We start from the raw sequence: 16992 nt of genomic DNA on the forward strand, positions 1-16992 counted from the left end.
GTTTTAAGTTTTCAGCCATCAATTGACTCACTTTTTAAAAAAAAAAATTAACCTTACCCTAAACAATGGCATCTGTGATATCACAGATTTGATCCTTCATATTTGTTAAAAGAGCTGAAGCGTATTAAAATAAATACCTAACACTTCAAAGAAGCTTCTGTGCTCTACCTAAAGCCAACAGTGAAATAAAATTTGTCCTCATTTGTGAATCAGCTACAGCATTACCTTCCAGAAGCTTTCTGTTTGGCACATGCAACCCCAGATATATTACTATCCGAGTCCTCTAGCACCTAACATTTGTATCTCAACATTTATACATTTAAATATGACACGGCATTCCCATCAAAACTACCTTCTGTCTGGGCACCTCCAGAAACACAGCAGGGGAAAATTTACTCATTTGTATTCAACTGTCCAAAAGTCACAGAGATGGGATCAAACACTTCCCTTAATGGCCAGTGGTGGCTCAATCACAGGGGAGCCCCCTCAATAATTAATAATGATGGCAGCTAAGGTGTCCTGAAGTGCATACCAAACACTGCTATAAGTTATGTATGTATATATTGTTCAAATATATATAGCATATATATATTGCATTACATATTGAGCATATATATTATATATAATAACCCTAGGAAGGAGGTGTTGTTTTCCTACTTTTCCAAATGAGGAAACAGGGCACAGAGCACTTAGCAGCTTCCTATAGTCACAGAGCTAGCAAGGAGTACAGCTAAGATTCAAAGCCAAGAAATTGGATTCTGGAGCCTGTGCTATTACCAGCCTGGAGGTTACAAATGGAATAAAGAAGATGGAAGTTGGGAAAGACACGTTTCATGGTCACAAACTCAAATTCCTCAAAGACAAAACCATCACCCACAGGACGCAGAAACTGGGACAAGCAACGATGACAAGCCATAGAGAGAGGAATGAAAGTCAAGCGGGGTACTTTAGAATACCCTCAAGATGTCTTCCAGAAATTACAGTGGAAAACTCATCTTATTTAGAAAGAAAGAAAAAAAAGCATGAGAACGCAAGAGAACAAAGATTCCAGAAACACAAAAAAATGAGGATGGAAGGACGGATGAATTGAAACATGGACAGATCAATGGACAGATGGACAGAAGGGTAGCCAGACAGATGAGCATACAAACATTCCCTCCCGACTCAAGAGCAGAGAACAGGGTAAATTAAAAAGGATACCCCATCTCTCCAACCATCCCCAAAGGGGTCTACCATACGGCTGGTACCACAGTAGGCACTCTCAAAGGCAATCTGGGTCCTCATTCTCATCCCGGGATCCAAAGCCGCAAGGGGAGCTATGCTGACAGCCTAATGACGTGGCCTTCCTTTGCAAGGGTTCTGCAGCCTGGAGGAAGAGAAAAATCCACTTACATGTACTCCCTGTGGGCAGAGTGTACAGCGGCAGCATTGCTGTAACGCCACAGGACAATCGCCGAGGACAGGACGTCGAGGATGGCATCAAACTAGGAGAAGGAGACACGGCATTAGTGTTTTCCGGAGTTAATAAGGCAGGACTGTGAAGACACAAGACACAGACGCCTGGAATCTGAGCAAGTGACCTCAGAGCAAAGAGGCTTCACATCATTACGATGGAGGCTCTCATCATCCTCACGGTGGGTCCTGGGAATCTGCAGCCAAGGCCGCTGGACACACCAGACTGGTGGAAGGACCACGGCTCCCCCTCACTTTGCACTGCTCCCACAGACTGAGAAAGCACACTCTATGCTGCAGTGGGCTTGGCTCCCTGGGCGCTGGCTCCGAGCACCCTGGAGATACGGGGGGTACAGACACTCTTCTAACACCTATCTCCCAGCAGGCAAATCACCACAGAATTTCCCCCTACATCACAGGTAAAAGATTCTGGGTAAGGGTTCTTTTCTGTGTCTGGCTCTCAATGGGATGCTTCTACCTGAGGTTCAGGGCTGAGCATGGGGCCCCGCAAGGGTTCTGGGAAATCTACTAACACTTCAAAAGTGTATACAAAATTCAATGCTCTTGTTTGAATGAATGAGCAAATGTGGGAGGGACAGAGACAGAAGAAAGGGGAGGAAAGAGAGGTGTGTGGGGGGGGGGGGTGTGCACGCACAAACACACACACCCATTTTTCTGGAGAGGTTGTCCGTACCTTTTTCAAAGGACTCTAAAAACAATCTACGACCTTCAAAACATTTCAGTTCTCATAGCAAAGGGAAGAAGTGGATTTGGGAACAGGAACACATGCCCTCAGGCACAGGAAACCCCAAAGCTACAGAGGAGGATGCTGGAGCTTCCCCAGCTGAGTCACTGTACCATGTCACACTTTCAGTCTGGAAAACTACAAGCACTAGCAGTCTCTGGAAGGAATGTGGGGAAACTTCACCCACGTTTTCGACACACCTAGCCCGTAAAACATCTGAGACCCAGTTTGTCCTACCAATTCCCATCAGGAAGCAGGTTTGGGAGTCAGGTTACCCCTCAAGGGGGGCTACAGACTGACTCGTCTAGTGCCAGCAGCCCCAGTCCTAACCCCCAACACCTCTGTCTGCAGCGGCCAATGCTTCTTTACATCCAGGGTGCGCCCACTTTCACAACTACAACCTTGAGGCTAAGACCCCCTCAAACAATCTCTCAACCAGGTGTGGAAAATGAGGTCTCCCAATCTGTTCTGGAGACCTGTGGAGCATCACTGCTGTTACTTCCACAAAATTATGATTTTATTATGGAAGCTACTGCCATAAAAGATTTATCTGTCATGCGAAGCTCTCAGTTGCTAACCACCCTCTGAATGGCGAGCCCAGGGTGAGATACATGGGCTCAGGAAAAAAACGTGCAAAACTTCATAAAAGTACATTTCAGGTTACTTACTGCAAACCCAAAAGCAGAGGCGCTGTACCTCATAACGGAGACAGCTAAAAAGAAAGAAAATAGTATTCAGAATATTTTAAGACCTCATGGATATTTTCTCTCATTTCTGAGTATATTAGTACAGTTGATAGAGACTTTTAAACATCCCTGGGAAAGTTCCCAGAGAATTAAGTTAAAAATTAACTGTACTTGTAACACCTATGAACTAAAACAGGTAAAGAGTGAAATGAAAAGGTGGTGGACTCCACTGGCCACAGCGTCCCTTTCCACCATGTCCTCAAGCACCACAGGCCCAGCTTCAGAATGAAAATGCCAAAGCACTTATCAATCAAATGACTGCTAAGACTTAAAGAATTTAGCAACGGGGAACAGAGAGCTGGAAATCACATGAGACTATCAGAGCAAAAGTGAGACCATCCACACACTGTTCCTGTCACAAGGTAATTACTGGTATCGACACACACACACCATTGCTAACACAGTTGAGAGAAATCTCTCCCTATCAGAGCTTAAAATTCAGTGTAGGTAGGCTTCAAGGATATGATTTAGAAAAAGCAATAGCAAATGACCTTAAACAAGAGATGTCTACAAATATAGATCGAACAGTTACAATTAAAACGTTTCCTCATATTCAAAAATCTACCTACCTTTTTTGGGGAAGTTAACTGAGCAGCACATGTGCCTAATTCTAGGATCTATTCTGTGCCAAAGCAATGCCCAGCTTCAATGACTCTTCTCATTTGAGTTAATAAAGGCAGATCTCCAAATAAAAGCCATATTATCCAGCACATGTCCACCCTCCAACAAAGAATGAAACCCTACCCAATGGGTAGGCAAAGCTTTGAAGCTGATTGTCCCAGGCACAGGTAGGACCAATGGCTGACTCATGAGGTGTGGGTGAGGGCATGGAGGTCAGTTCCCATTTGGACACCCCACTCAGCTCACCCCATGTCCTTTCTCTGGGACCCATTCTCTGCCCTACCCATAACATCCCCAAATGGGCCCTGGACAGCTATGTTTTGCCTTGAACCCGTGCCCTCAGCCCTAACAGGACCACATGACTCAGTGTGAACCAAGCATATTTATTTCATTTCTGTGAATAAGGAAATGAGACCAAGAGTCTAATCGGTCCATTAATGTTGTTAGAATTGAAACCTATGAACATGGAAGTGGAGTTGGCCATCATTTGCTATAAACACTGAGGAGCAGAGAGACAAGCATAGGGTAAATACAACTCTTGGGCAAGGGAAACAATGGCTTCTTAACATTTCCAAGCCCTTCCTGGGAGTCAGCTATATTCCTGTCCTCAGGTTGTGCAAGGCATATGCAATTCATTAAATTCCTGCCCATCTTTGGTTCTTGCAAAAAGCTGTTCCAGTTATCCCTGCTGTTGCTCTTATGGGCAGGAGGAGGGAGAAAGGCAGAAGCCGCAATATAGAGTGATGGGCTGTAGCTTTCATGGCAACACAACCGTGGGGGTGCAGAGGGGTATTGGAGCCTCCCAGAGAACTCAACTCAGAAGCCATGTTGACATGGCCAAAAAGGCAGGAGGTCCTCCGAGGAGTTCCCCTGAGCACCAAGATAAACTAGAGGACCCTGGGACTGACTTGCAGTAAATACTCAGTAACTTGTTAATTAAGCTTCATAAAATTTCATAGAAACTAGTATTGGTTTGGGTTTTTTTACCTTACAGCCTGTTAGTTGTGTGTTTTTTGTGGGTTCCTTCTTTATCAACAGTGGAAATTTTTTAACTCCTATTAACATCTTGCACAAAGCCTCATTATATACACCAGATAACAAAGAGCTGCCCAAGCAGGAGCTCCCGCGCTGTCTCTCCCCACCCCATTGTGCCTGGGCACCATGGAAGGAACTGAGAAAGCACTCCACCCACCAATCCAGAAAACCACCTGCTTTCCAAGAGGTAAACCGTTTCTTTAAAAAGCTTTCATCGAAACATTAAAAAAGAAAAATAAAATAAAAATCTTGACTCAGTTACTCAGTAATACCAGACATTTTCACAGTGGACTACAGATTTCAAAGAGGTGTACACCTCCTTGATTACACTGAGAAACACAAGGAACTTTCTCTGGAATCCAACAAAGAACACGGCCATAAAGGGTGGACTTCCCTGACTCAAATGGAGTCAGTGTCTATGATTTCAAACCTTCTCAGAATTACATGGAGAGTTCTGCTTGAGTGATGCAAGCCTGCCCAGTGGATGAATAGCTTAGAGCACAATTAGAATATTAATATTGTTCTATCCTCCATGCACCAACGAAAATGTGAACAAGAGGACTCCAGGTTAACCCAGAGTCCTACACAGAAGGGAAGGACTAACACGTATCATTTACTTAGAAATTGCCTCTATTCAATCTCCTTGATGGGATGGGAAAAAAGAAAATGCCAAAAATTGCATGGGGAATCCAGGGTACACTGAAGGGCCCTCCATGAGGCCTTGGCTTGGATAGCTTTCCTTCGTGAGCAGTTCCCACTTGGGAGAACAGCAGGCCTGGGCCAGGATGACCCACTAAGGGAGGGACTACAAGGTAGGTGGCTCCTGAGCCACAGACATACTTGGCAGAGGGTAACTGAAAGCCACCAGCCATCCAATAAAAGTCTAGCAGTGCCTTTAAGGCAGGTGCACATTCCACAGTGGATGACAGATAAGAACACTTTTGACCTATCAAGGTGCACAGAGAGACCTGCAGGGGGGCAGCCATGAAGTGGAGCTCTCTTACCAAGATTGCTCTGGGTCAAGGCCACCGCCACTGAGCTGAAGGAAATGAAGCCTCCATGGCCATCAGCTGGCAGTGCAGGGCCTGTATGACAAATGCCACCACTGCTCTAGAATGGAGTGCCCAACTGTCAGAAGCCTCCAAAGTCTTCTGGAGAGCTCGGCTATCAGAACCCCCTCGGGAAATTTTCAAGAACTCTCCTCCTCCTCCCATAAGAAGTTGTCTCTAGGGGCGCCTGGGTGGCTCAGTGGGTTAAAGCCTCTGCCTTCAGCTCGGGTCATGATCCCAGGGTCCTGGAATTGAGCTCCACATCGGGCTCTCTACTCAGCGGGGAGCCTGCTTCCTCCTCTCTCTCTACTTGCTTCTCTGCCTACTTGTGATCTCTGTCTGTTAAATAAATAAATAAAATCTTAAAAAAAAAAAAAAAAAGAACGAACGAACGAACAAACTTGTCTCTACTGCTTCTATTTTAAACATGGACTCCAGGAGCCAGTGTCTACCAACAGCCCACGAGGCATGCAATTACAGGCCATGGGAGCCTCATTCCCAGGGAGCTGAGGCCGGGGATCCCCCTCCTCATGGCCTTCTCCCTTTCCACAGTGAGACTGGCAGCAGATGGACATCTGATTAAACTGGCCTCACACATACAAATATGCATGCTTTGGCTACGGGACAGGGCGCCTTCATGTTTTGGGCTCTTTCCCTCCCCTACTAAGGCACAGAGTCCCTAAAATGTTCCTAAGTATAACAAAGATCTCAGTGTGGGGGCCTTCCCAGCATCCATCTCCCACTTAGACAAAAGCACCCTGAGCCTCCTGTGGAGAGAGCTACCTCCCCTACCCTTGGAGGTTGTGGTTTGGGTGGGAGGATATCATCGCCCCCACTCTCCTGTATCCTTGTCCTACAGCCTGAGTGAAAGATTCAAGGGTGCCACAATTCAATGTGAGCCAGTGAGAACCTGTCCTGAGTTTCTGCTAAAAATATTGGGAAGGGGATATCTTTCGAAGATGGGACTGGACAGTTGGTAGCATGAAAACAGGAGCTACAAGTAGCAGTTGGCCTTAAATGGGGAGAAGCTACCTCACAATGAAGCCAGCACAGAAGAAAGCCCAGATGAAGATGAGAGACACAAGTCAATGATAACGTGGACCGAACCTCTGGAACCAGGCCTACCTGCAGTCTACCTCTGTATTTTTCAAATACATCAACCAATAATTTCCTTTACTTTGCTCAAGACAGTTTGAGTTGAGTTCATATCACTTGCAGCCATGAATCTTAATACAATTTACCCTGTCGAAAAAGTAATCCCACATCCAAAAATCTTTTTCAATGCTTAAGAAATGGAAAAACACTTTATACACAAAAGGTTCATAGAAGGTTTATGTAATTTAAATTGGCAAAGCACTGAATTCAAGTTACATGTCCAGCAGTGGGGTGAGGATTGAAGTCCAGTCCATTAAAAAAATAAGCTCTACGTAAGGTATTTCAAAGTGTTGACCAAAAGTATGTTTAGTCAGCGCTTATGCAAGCTCGTGAATTAGAATAATGATAGCGATAAACACACAGGTAGTATGATTAGTACCATCAGGTAGTATGATTAGTACCATCAGAACTGGGTGCCATGGGGGCGCCTGGGTGGCTCAGTGGGTTAAAGCCTCTGCCTTCAGCTCAGGTCAAGATCCCAGGGTCCTGGGACCGAGCCCCGCATCGCGCTCTCTGCTCAGCGGGGAGCCTGCTTCCTCCTCTCTCTCTGCCAGCTTCTCTGCCTACTTGTGATCTCTCTCTGTCAAATAAATAAATAAAATTTAAAAAAAAAAAAAAAAAAAAAGAACTGGGTGCTATGGAAAAGGAGGGGACCGGGTCAGAAAGGATTCTGGCTAGCATAGGTGTGAACTTCATAGGGAGGTCAGTGGAGGTTTCACTGAGTAGGCGACATTTGAGCAAAGACTCAGAGGTGGCGAGGGAGTGAGCCATGCAGTCACCTAGAGGAAAAACCTTCCAGATCATGGGAATAGTCAGTGCAAAGACCCTGAGATGGAATGCCTGGTATGTGTGAAGCCATGATGTCTGAAGCAAAAAGGAACAAGATGAAAGTTATGTGACATAATAGATTTCCTTGCTGCTTGAGCAAAAAAATGAGGTAGAAAGAGCAAGATACAAGAGAATACATGTGCTATAACTAGCTTTACAGTACAACCATCTTTTTAAAATGCATTGTAAACAACTTGAAAAAAAAAAACTCAAATGGTAATAGTAGTCAATCTGTGGTGGGTAGGGATATTTGAGAGAATTTATTTCTAGTTTTTGTGTATTTTCCACATTTCCTACTACCACCATACATGACCATTCAAACCAGAAAAAAGAATTCCATTTCATTTGGGGGGGGGGGGGGAATGAACCAACTCCTCACAACATAGCCAGAGATCTCAAACAGAATAGCAGAAATCAGATTTAGGGCACCCTTTGGGGTGTAGGCTGCAGTACTGCTGGTTAACGGGAGGGCAGACTATCCTCCGTGTCTTTATTATGACTCAGTTTCCGAAATCCAACTCTCTGAGCCAGATCACCCCCATGAGCGGGTCACTAATGCCACAGCAGCACGCAGGAGGGCAAGGCAAGCCAGGGGGTGGCAAAGAAGCAAAATGTCCCTCTCTGTGTAAGGGCCCTCCTACCTCCCAGGTTTTTGCTTGTCCTACACTCTACTTTTATTTATGTGTCAAGGGAGTAGTAACAGCGACGGTCCCAGAAGCACACACACAACAGAAGAATTAAATAAATATTTATACAGGTCCGGTTCAAGACCAGACCTTCTTCAAGTCAAACTCAGGCCAGAAAGCCCATCGGCTGGAAACTGAAATTCAAACAGAAAGACAGCTGGAAAATGAAGTGGACCCAGGCAACCCATTGTCAGGACAAAGCCGAATGCAAATCACGCAGCTGAATAAGCAGCAAGCTTTGAGGGAGGGTTGGGGAGGTCTGAAGGGCCTTGGAAATGCGCAGAATGGGAGAGAGCCAGCAAGGCTACCGTGGTCACCTGGCGCCTGGAGCCCTCGACAACGTCAAACAAAGAATGCCATTTCGATTGCAGGCGAGATTTACAGCAACAATGAGGTCCCATCTGTCATTCTCTCCTAAGTAAGGCAATAATTATCTCGAGCCTTAGCACTCTTTAGCAATACCCCAGGCCCAATAACACCTCCAAGACGCTAAATTATGTGGCCAGTAAAGCTCCGTTAATAAATCAATCCCACTCTAATTAGACCACCTCTGTCAGTCAGATGCCTGGCAACCGCCTCGCCCACAGCCGGGTCACTAACCCAACTTGAGAAGCCTTTCAGTCACCATCTCCGTCAGGCTTGCGGCAGCCTAGATAGATGAGGCAGAGCTAAGAGGGGTCAAAATTAGCTGGTTTGTGTTCAACTGGCTTTAACAGAACATCCGGTGAATTCTAGAATCTCTCCCACTCAAACATATTAAATTATACTTCAATAATCTGGGATAGGATTGCTGACTGGATTCAGTCATCACTGCAGGGAAAAAAGGAGAAGCAGTTTGAAAAAGAAATCAAAACAGCTTCGGCCGTTAGACTCCTCTCCCTCCGCTGCAGCACAGTGACCGGACTTCGCATTTTTTTGGTCTAGACCAGAATTTGCAAAAGGGCCACCTGAGGATAAAATTTCCAAGTTTTTGTTTGGCCTACACAGTGCTATTCTAATATCAGAATTGGCGACTACCATTTTTAAATCAGGAGACTTCACAAATTAAAACAAAGAAGAAGTACACCTAGGGTTTTGGCATCCTGGAAAAGCTGAGATCTGCTGGCGTGGAGCCATCCCTTTCTCCAGGGCCGGTGCTGCTTCCGGCCGAGCATGCCCCATGGGCCTCCTGCCTCTCCTGCAGCATCGGCTCCAGCTGGCCTCCCTCACGTCTGGGCTCTAGCTGACCCACAGGCTCGAATTTGGGACTTTAGATGCAGCCCATGAGCAGCGGAAGGGAAAGGACAGTAGCTTCACCTCCATATCTGCAGTTCTCAGCAAAACACCTGTCAAACAGTCACTGTGCTGCGTGGACGGTAGCCTCCTGTGTTTTCAACTCTGAGGTCTGGCTCTCAGCAAATTACAATTAGTTTAAATTACAGGTTCTCAAAACCTATATCATTCTTGGAGAATTTCTACAGAACCAAAAGCCATTAGTTAGTCCCAGGCAGGCTAGAGATGCTGCCCACCCACCCTCCCGGGCTCCTCTATCCTGCAGGAAAGCAAACCCTCGCCAAGACCCCATCTCTGATTACCCAACTATTATGAATGTATATGGAGATACTATCTTCAGTCAGGTTAAAAGATCTACCCTCACTCGTTGGTACACTGACTCTAAAGACCTCACTGGCCAGAGTTCACAGGAGGAGCATGGTTCCTGCTGAATGTCCATTACATATTTTCCATCAAAGGTAATTTTACTCCTCCCTGTGCTGTGGTTCCCTGTGATACCAGCACAGCTCTGAAGAAAGTAGTTTCCTGCCTGTAGGCAGCAGGTGTGGCTGGGCAGCCTCAGACTATACCCAGCTCCCATCTTAGAACCCACCCTGTCCAGACCAACATGAGCAGCCTGAGCTCACCAATCTTTCTTTCATTCAACAAATGTTTATTGAGCATCTGCTACATGCCACATACTACCCTGGGAGTTCCACGGTTACTTGCTCAACAATTTGATGAAATTTGTCTCTGAAATCCCTAACTATCCCTTAATCACAGAACACTATTTTTGCCTAGTAAATAAAGTATTCATTCACTGGAAAACAGAGATGGGGCAATTTTCATAACACAGAACCCTCAGTTTGTCTTCTCTAGCCTCCTGTTCTGAGTGTGGTAGCTGGGAACTGTAAGCCTGAATGCTCACTTTCAGCCCATTCTTTCTAACTTGGCTCAGTACCTCTCCCCTGCCACCCCAAACCCCCATCCCTACTGCCCTCACCTTGCATCATCCAGAAATGATCCTTGTCTTCCCCAGCCAGCTTATGAAAACCTTAAGTCAGGGGCTACGCTGTATTCGACTCTGTATTCCCAGGAATAGAAGAAGCACCAGCACATAGTTGGTGCTCAGTAATTTCTTAGTGAGCAATAAACTCTTGAGCAATCTCTAAACCTAACAGTAGTGTCTGATTTTTATTGAACATGCAATGAATAATTCATGCCAGAATCAAAAGCTAATGTTCTGGGTAATGAGAGCTGGCAATGGTGTGAATGTTGCCCCCTAAGGTCATCCTTTGTCAGATCGCTAAGACAGCCCTTCAACGGACACCACTGACACGATACCACACAATGGACCTCTTTGGCTTAAAGAGTTGCTAAAGGAACTTTTTAAAAAACAGAACATCATGAGGAAAAGGAATACAATGAATAAGACTTCAAAGACTGGGTTTAAAGAAATGGTGCTGAATAAATATTTATTCAATGGAGCTCAATCAAAGTCATTAAAAGACCATCAGCATTATTACTTGAAGAATAAAAGCCAAACATGGTAGAATAAAGACCTTTCCTCCCCTCCCTTCTTAACGCTCTCCTCTATAAAACCCACCAAAGCAATGAGAAGCATGGGACACTAAAGAAAGACTATAATGATCAAAGAAACTAGCAAATGGTCAACATCAAGCCCCTAATTTTATAAAGAAAATCTACAAGTACACTAAAATTTACCTTACACTGAGGAAGATGTTGAGAGCTGATAACACACATGAATCAGATCTAAGGCAGAGTGCTCAGAGGGCTCCACAATTTGATGCTACTATCATCCCTTGATGACATCATCCCAAACAGTTACCCTTTATAGGCATAACAAGTTTGCGAGTAGCAGCACCCACACCCGAACTCTTTCCTCAGAATCCACACATTAGAGAACAAGGGAGGTGAAACCAAGGAAGTGCTCAGACAGCCACAGGTGTAAGTCAGGCAGCAGGAAAATCAATGGCATTTTCAACAAGAAGAGCAGAGTTTGCCAGACCAACCATGCCATTTTCTCTTGCTCAAAAGGAAGCGAGGTGCTCACTGAGGTAGACTATTGAGATCAGAGGTAAAGTGCCCTGAGGAAACATAATCAAATTAAAGCTGCATGCTGCTCCCTTCAGCCCCCCATGTCTCCCTAAAGCCCTGATTTTTGAATAGTGAGGTACTGGCAAACTGGCAGGAAGAAGCAGGGAACCAAAGAGAACTTAAGATGTGCAGTCAGCAAACACAGGACCACCAGGCACGAAGTCATTACCCAAGTACCAGTTATTTCTAGAGCGGTGAGAAAATGCAATTTTAACAAGATACCGTTTTGAACAGAAAGGATCAAATACCTAGAAATAAATGAATGAAAATTGTGTAAGACCTCTACCTAGAAACACAATAAAACATTGTTGAGAGAAATTAAAGAAGACCAAACATATGGAGGGATGTACAATGTTCATGGGTGAAAAGAGTTGATATTAGCAACTAAAATTCTAGCCAGTTTTTTTGTGAAAGAATAAGATAATTCTTGAGTTTAAGTGGAATGTGAAGAGTCAAGGGTAGCTAATACTGAACAAAACCCCCCAAAAAATCCTGGAAGACAGTCACCACCAGATATCAAAATTTACTTCAGACTTCAGAGTTTGAGTAACTGAGACAGAATAGTACTGGCCTAAGGACAAACAAAAAGACCACAGAACAAAATCAGATCCACACACAGATGGTCACTTGATGTCTAGCAAAGGCACACCTGAAGAACACTGGGGGAAAGGTCTTTTCAATAAACGGTACTGGGTCATTGACTCTACCTCATACCATACACAAAAAAACAACTGGGGATGAGCTGTAGGTACATACGATAAGCCATGGGGGCACCTGAGTGGCTCAGTGGTAACTTAAGCCACTGCCTTCGGCTCAGGTCATGATCTCGGGGTCCTGGGATCGAATCCTGCATCGGGCTCTCTGCTCAGCTGGGAGCCTGCTTCCTCCTCTCTCTCTCTCTGCCTACTTGTGATCTCTGTCTGTCAAATAAATAAATAAAACCTTAAAAAAAAAAAAAACAGCAAGCCATGGAGAGGAAGGATATTTACAATACTAATAACTACCAGTGGACTCTATGCAGAATATATAAAAAGTCTTCCAAATCAATAGGAGGAAAACAACCCAAAAGGAAAATGGGCAAAGTGTTAACAAGCTTCTTGTGAAAAATGATACATAAATGACCAAGAAATACGAAAATATGCTCAACTTCATTAACAACCAGGGAAAATAAAATGAAAATCACAGAGATACCACTGTACAAGAAAAAAGGCTGACCATTTCAAATCTTACTAAGGATGTATTTCAACTCTTTTTTTTTTTTAAGATTTTATTTATTTATTTGAGAGAGAGACAGTGAGAGAGAACATGAGCGAGGAGAAGGTCAGAGGGAGAAGCAGACTCCCCATGGAGCTGGAAGCCTGATGTGGGACTCGATCCCAGGACTCCAGGATCATGACCTGAGCCGAAGGCAGTCGTCCAACCAACTGAGCCACCCAGGCGCCCCGGATGTATTTCAACTCCTAAAAACTGCTAGTGGAAGTGTAAATAGCTTTAGAAAATGGGCTGCCAATATCTATAAAATTATCATATTCTATAACCCAGCCATTCCACTCCTAGTTACATACCCCAAAGAAATGCATACATACAAACATAAGAAGACACTTATAAAACCATTTAGAGCAGCATAATTTGGACATGTTTCATAACTGACACAGCTGGAAACAATCCAAATGTTCAACAGTAGCGTGGGTAAATTGACGGTATCTTCATCCAATGGAATACCATACAACAGTGACAGTAAGTTATAGCTACATGTAATTAATGTATGAATCCCAACAAATAATGCTAAAGGGAAAGGAAGGAAAACAAAGCATTCACTGAACAGATTATCTATTTATGTTTCTGTTAATTAACATCTGAGAAGAGACCAAGCAATGAAGGGTGGTAGAATTCAGGATGTGGTTACCTCCGGAGAAGAGAGGACTGAGTGGGAGGCGACAGGAGAAGGGCTTCTCAAGTGAAAAGATGAGTGACTATGAGTGGTGGTTACATATGTATGTTCATTTTGTGAAAATTCATTAAACTAAAATCTTTTTTTTTTAAGATTTATTTATTTGTCAGAGAGAGAGAGCAAGAGCGAGCACAGGCAGACAGAGTGGCAGGCAGAGTCAGAGGGAGAAGCAGGCTCCCTGTGGAGCAAGGAGTCCGATGTGGGACTCGATCCCAGGACGATGGGATCATGACCTGAGCCGAAGGCAGCTGCTTAACCAACTGAGCCACCCAGGCGTCCCATTAAACTAAAATCTTGATCTGTGCATTCTTCTGGATGTCTATTATACCTTAATTTAAAAAAAAAGAAGAAGAAGAATACTTACAAATCAGTATTAAAAAAAAAACACAAAAAAACCCAAGAGCCAAAAATCCAAGATAAGATATGAACTAGCAATTTCAGAAAAAGAATCTGAAACAGTGAAGAGGGCAAAATTCATTAAAAGAAAACTTCAGGAGTACCTGGTGTTCAGTCAATTGAGCGTCTGGCTCCCGAGTTTCAGTTCAGGTCATGATCTCTAGGTTGTGAGATTGAGACCCGTGCAGGCTCTGTGCTCAGGAGGGAGCCTGCTTAAAGATTCTCTCCCCCTGCCCCTCCTCCCCTCTAAAATAAATCAATAAATCTTTTTTAAAAAGAGAAAGAAAACATCAGTTCTATTTCACCTATCAGAATGGCAAAAATAAAAGAACTTTTTTTAAATGCCAAGTGTTGGTAAGGGTTAGTGAGGGGATACAAATCCTCTTATTCAGTGCCAATGTTCAATGGTAAACTTGGAAATGTTTAAAAAAATGTAAGACACACATCAACTGAACCCAGCAGTTCTACCTTGAGAAACATATTCTATACTTGTCCTGGCACAGGGGCATAAAGAATACACACAAGAGTGTGTATTATAGATGTGTAACAGCAACGCATTAACCATGTAGACATCCATTCATAAGTGGGTGATTTAATAAATTACCGTACTTTCACACTATGGAACGATAGCATTAAATTCTTAAAAAGATTTGTCATGATGCAAAATGTAATGAATGACTAAAGCAAGACAATGAACAGAGTGATTATTAAAGCATATGTGTGTGTACAGAAATAAATAACACATATGGAGACACAGTGTTAGGAAAGTTACACAACCTGTAGATGATGATCGCTTCAGAAGGGGACTGGGAGTGGAGGTGAGAAGAATGCACTCAGTCCATTGCATATCCTTTTGTATGCTTTGGTTTTCTTACTCTGTAGATGTGCCTGCATGTACTTCCAAAGTGGAGACAAAGGTTCATGTGCCATGACCAAAGAAGCCTTACCACTTCAGATATGGCCACTATGAATCTGGTTATCACGTCATTGCTTGCCATCATGGGCTTAAACTGGATTTGTCCAAAAAGGGCTTGTGCAGACAGAGATCTAAGCAACTGGCAATTTAGACTACCTGGGCCTAGTCTCCAGTGAAAAATCAAATAGATCTACAATTTGTCAACATCCACAAAATAAAATAGTTAGAAATCACCCAAAATTTTAGTTCCCGTGATAGCATCTTTCTCCATTTGCAACAATATGTTTCCTTTCTAATTGAGCATGATGCTAATGGAAAACAAAGAGGAGGAATAAAAGATGCAAATATTCTTAATGACACAACCATCCTGGACGTTCCCTGGGTAAATACAAAGGTCAGAAAACTTATTTTGCAGTGACTAAGTAGGTCAGGTCTCTACTCAATTACATTGCCTCATTTGTTAGGGTTTGAAAACTTCGATGCTCTCTTTTATAAAGACTACTATCAGTTCTGAGGTAGTTAATTGCATAACTTTAGCATTCTCATCACTTAAAATAACAAAACTACACCCAAGTAAGGTTTGTAATCGACTAAGGTAATTTACTCAACAAAAATGATTTATTTGGTTCAAAAACTCATGTCAAGTGATGTACGTTGGGTTAATCAAGGTCTATTATGTTCCAATAAAGTATCACCAACTTTCATTAACCTTGAGCATGAGTCGTTATAGCCTACAAAAAGGCAGAAACAAGAATAAAAGGCAAGAAATTTTGAGTCTTGTTTCTAAATCAACAAATGCATTAGCTACATCCTGTGAGCTTTCTAAAAGGAGGAGAATATACAACAGCAAAGGAAAGACATCATCAGATCCATCATACTACCAATACAACTTCACAAGAGAAGCCTGGGGAACAGACACAGGAACAGATATGGAAGATACAACCCTCCAAAGTCAAATTATAGAGACACCGTGATGTCACTAAGCCAAAGGCCCATAGAGCAGCTGGTTGCCCTGATACAAACGACCTGAACGGAGTTCTGATGGGATGTTAGAGATGGAAAGCTGTGATTTTGGCATTTTACATGAACTGGGACAATCTCCCAGTGATATTGAACTATAAATCAAAGATGAATCAGTGCCGATGCCCTCAAAAGAAAATAAAAGGAAGGAGTCATGGTATTTCTTGATCCTATGACAATAATTCTTCTGATAGGATCAACTTTATTTACGCTCAGTGCTCATAAATAACTCATAACTAGGCATCAGGATGGTGAATTAAACATAGCTGAACTCTCTGCCATGGTTGGCCCATCCAGCACAGAGTTCTTCAAAATTATTCATCAGAACACTGTAGGTTTAAGCTATACCCACACTGCTGGGATCCCACAGTGATTTTCACCTGCCCTCCACCTCATCTCAGTCAGAGCAACTTCGTTCTCACCTCTGTTAAAAATTAAGGGTCTGTTCAAAATCTAACTGCAAGGATTCAGTTAAAAACAACACTTTGAAAAACACTTATATGAACCAAGACTCCCTACCCAATCAATAAGGAGGAGGTCTTCACACTACATGCAATCCTTTGTAGGTAGGACTAGTGTTCTTACCCCAATCACATTCCCAGTGCCTGGCCTAGATCCAGCCTCTCACGTAATTACTGCCCATCAGGAAAATAAGGCCATATTCTGGTTCCACATTCAGATGGCCCTCAAAGGTGTCCATCCACTACCACCAACCAATGGGACCCACAACACTCTACTTTGTTAATACCAGGCAACCTTTTCCTTGGATCCCCACACACACATGCACGAGACAGCTGTTTTTGCTCCTTCTGCTTTCTTCTTTCTTCTGGTAAAAGAAATCTTCTTTCAGGGACTCTTTCCCGTCTCGGGGTGGGGGGAACCCTACCTTCACTGACAATGCAACACCACCATATATTGGAGAGCTGACCTGAGAATGAAGCTGACATGGAAGGAAGGTGAGAAGAAAGAACAGGAAGGATGCCAGCAGGAGACAAATGGAATTCTGACAACTTCACATAAGGC

The 16992-nt window shown here is 43.6% G+C and overlaps 1 protein-coding gene across 1 annotated transcript in view; it reads right to left on the bottom strand.

Annotated features, from left to right (window-relative positions):
• The window catches only part of TMEM163 (transmembrane protein 163), a 231192-nt gene that overhangs the window by 85488 nt on the left and 128712 nt on the right, over positions 1–16992 (bottom strand). Inside the window, exons 3-4 of the mRNA XM_082689336.1 lie at positions 2866–2909; positions 1393–1484 (exon numbers count right to left, since the gene is read on the bottom strand). Coding sequence (XP_082545462.1) covers positions 1393–1484; positions 2866–2909 — 136 coding nt within the window. The remainder of the gene's footprint in view (positions 1–1392; positions 1485–2865; positions 2910–16992) is intronic.

The sequence above is a fragment of the Mustela nivalis genome, assembly GCF_964662115.1.
Source record: "Mustela nivalis genome assembly, chromosome: 11".
Classification (NCBI taxonomy): domain Eukaryota; kingdom Metazoa; phylum Chordata; class Mammalia; order Carnivora; family Mustelidae; genus Mustela; species Mustela nivalis.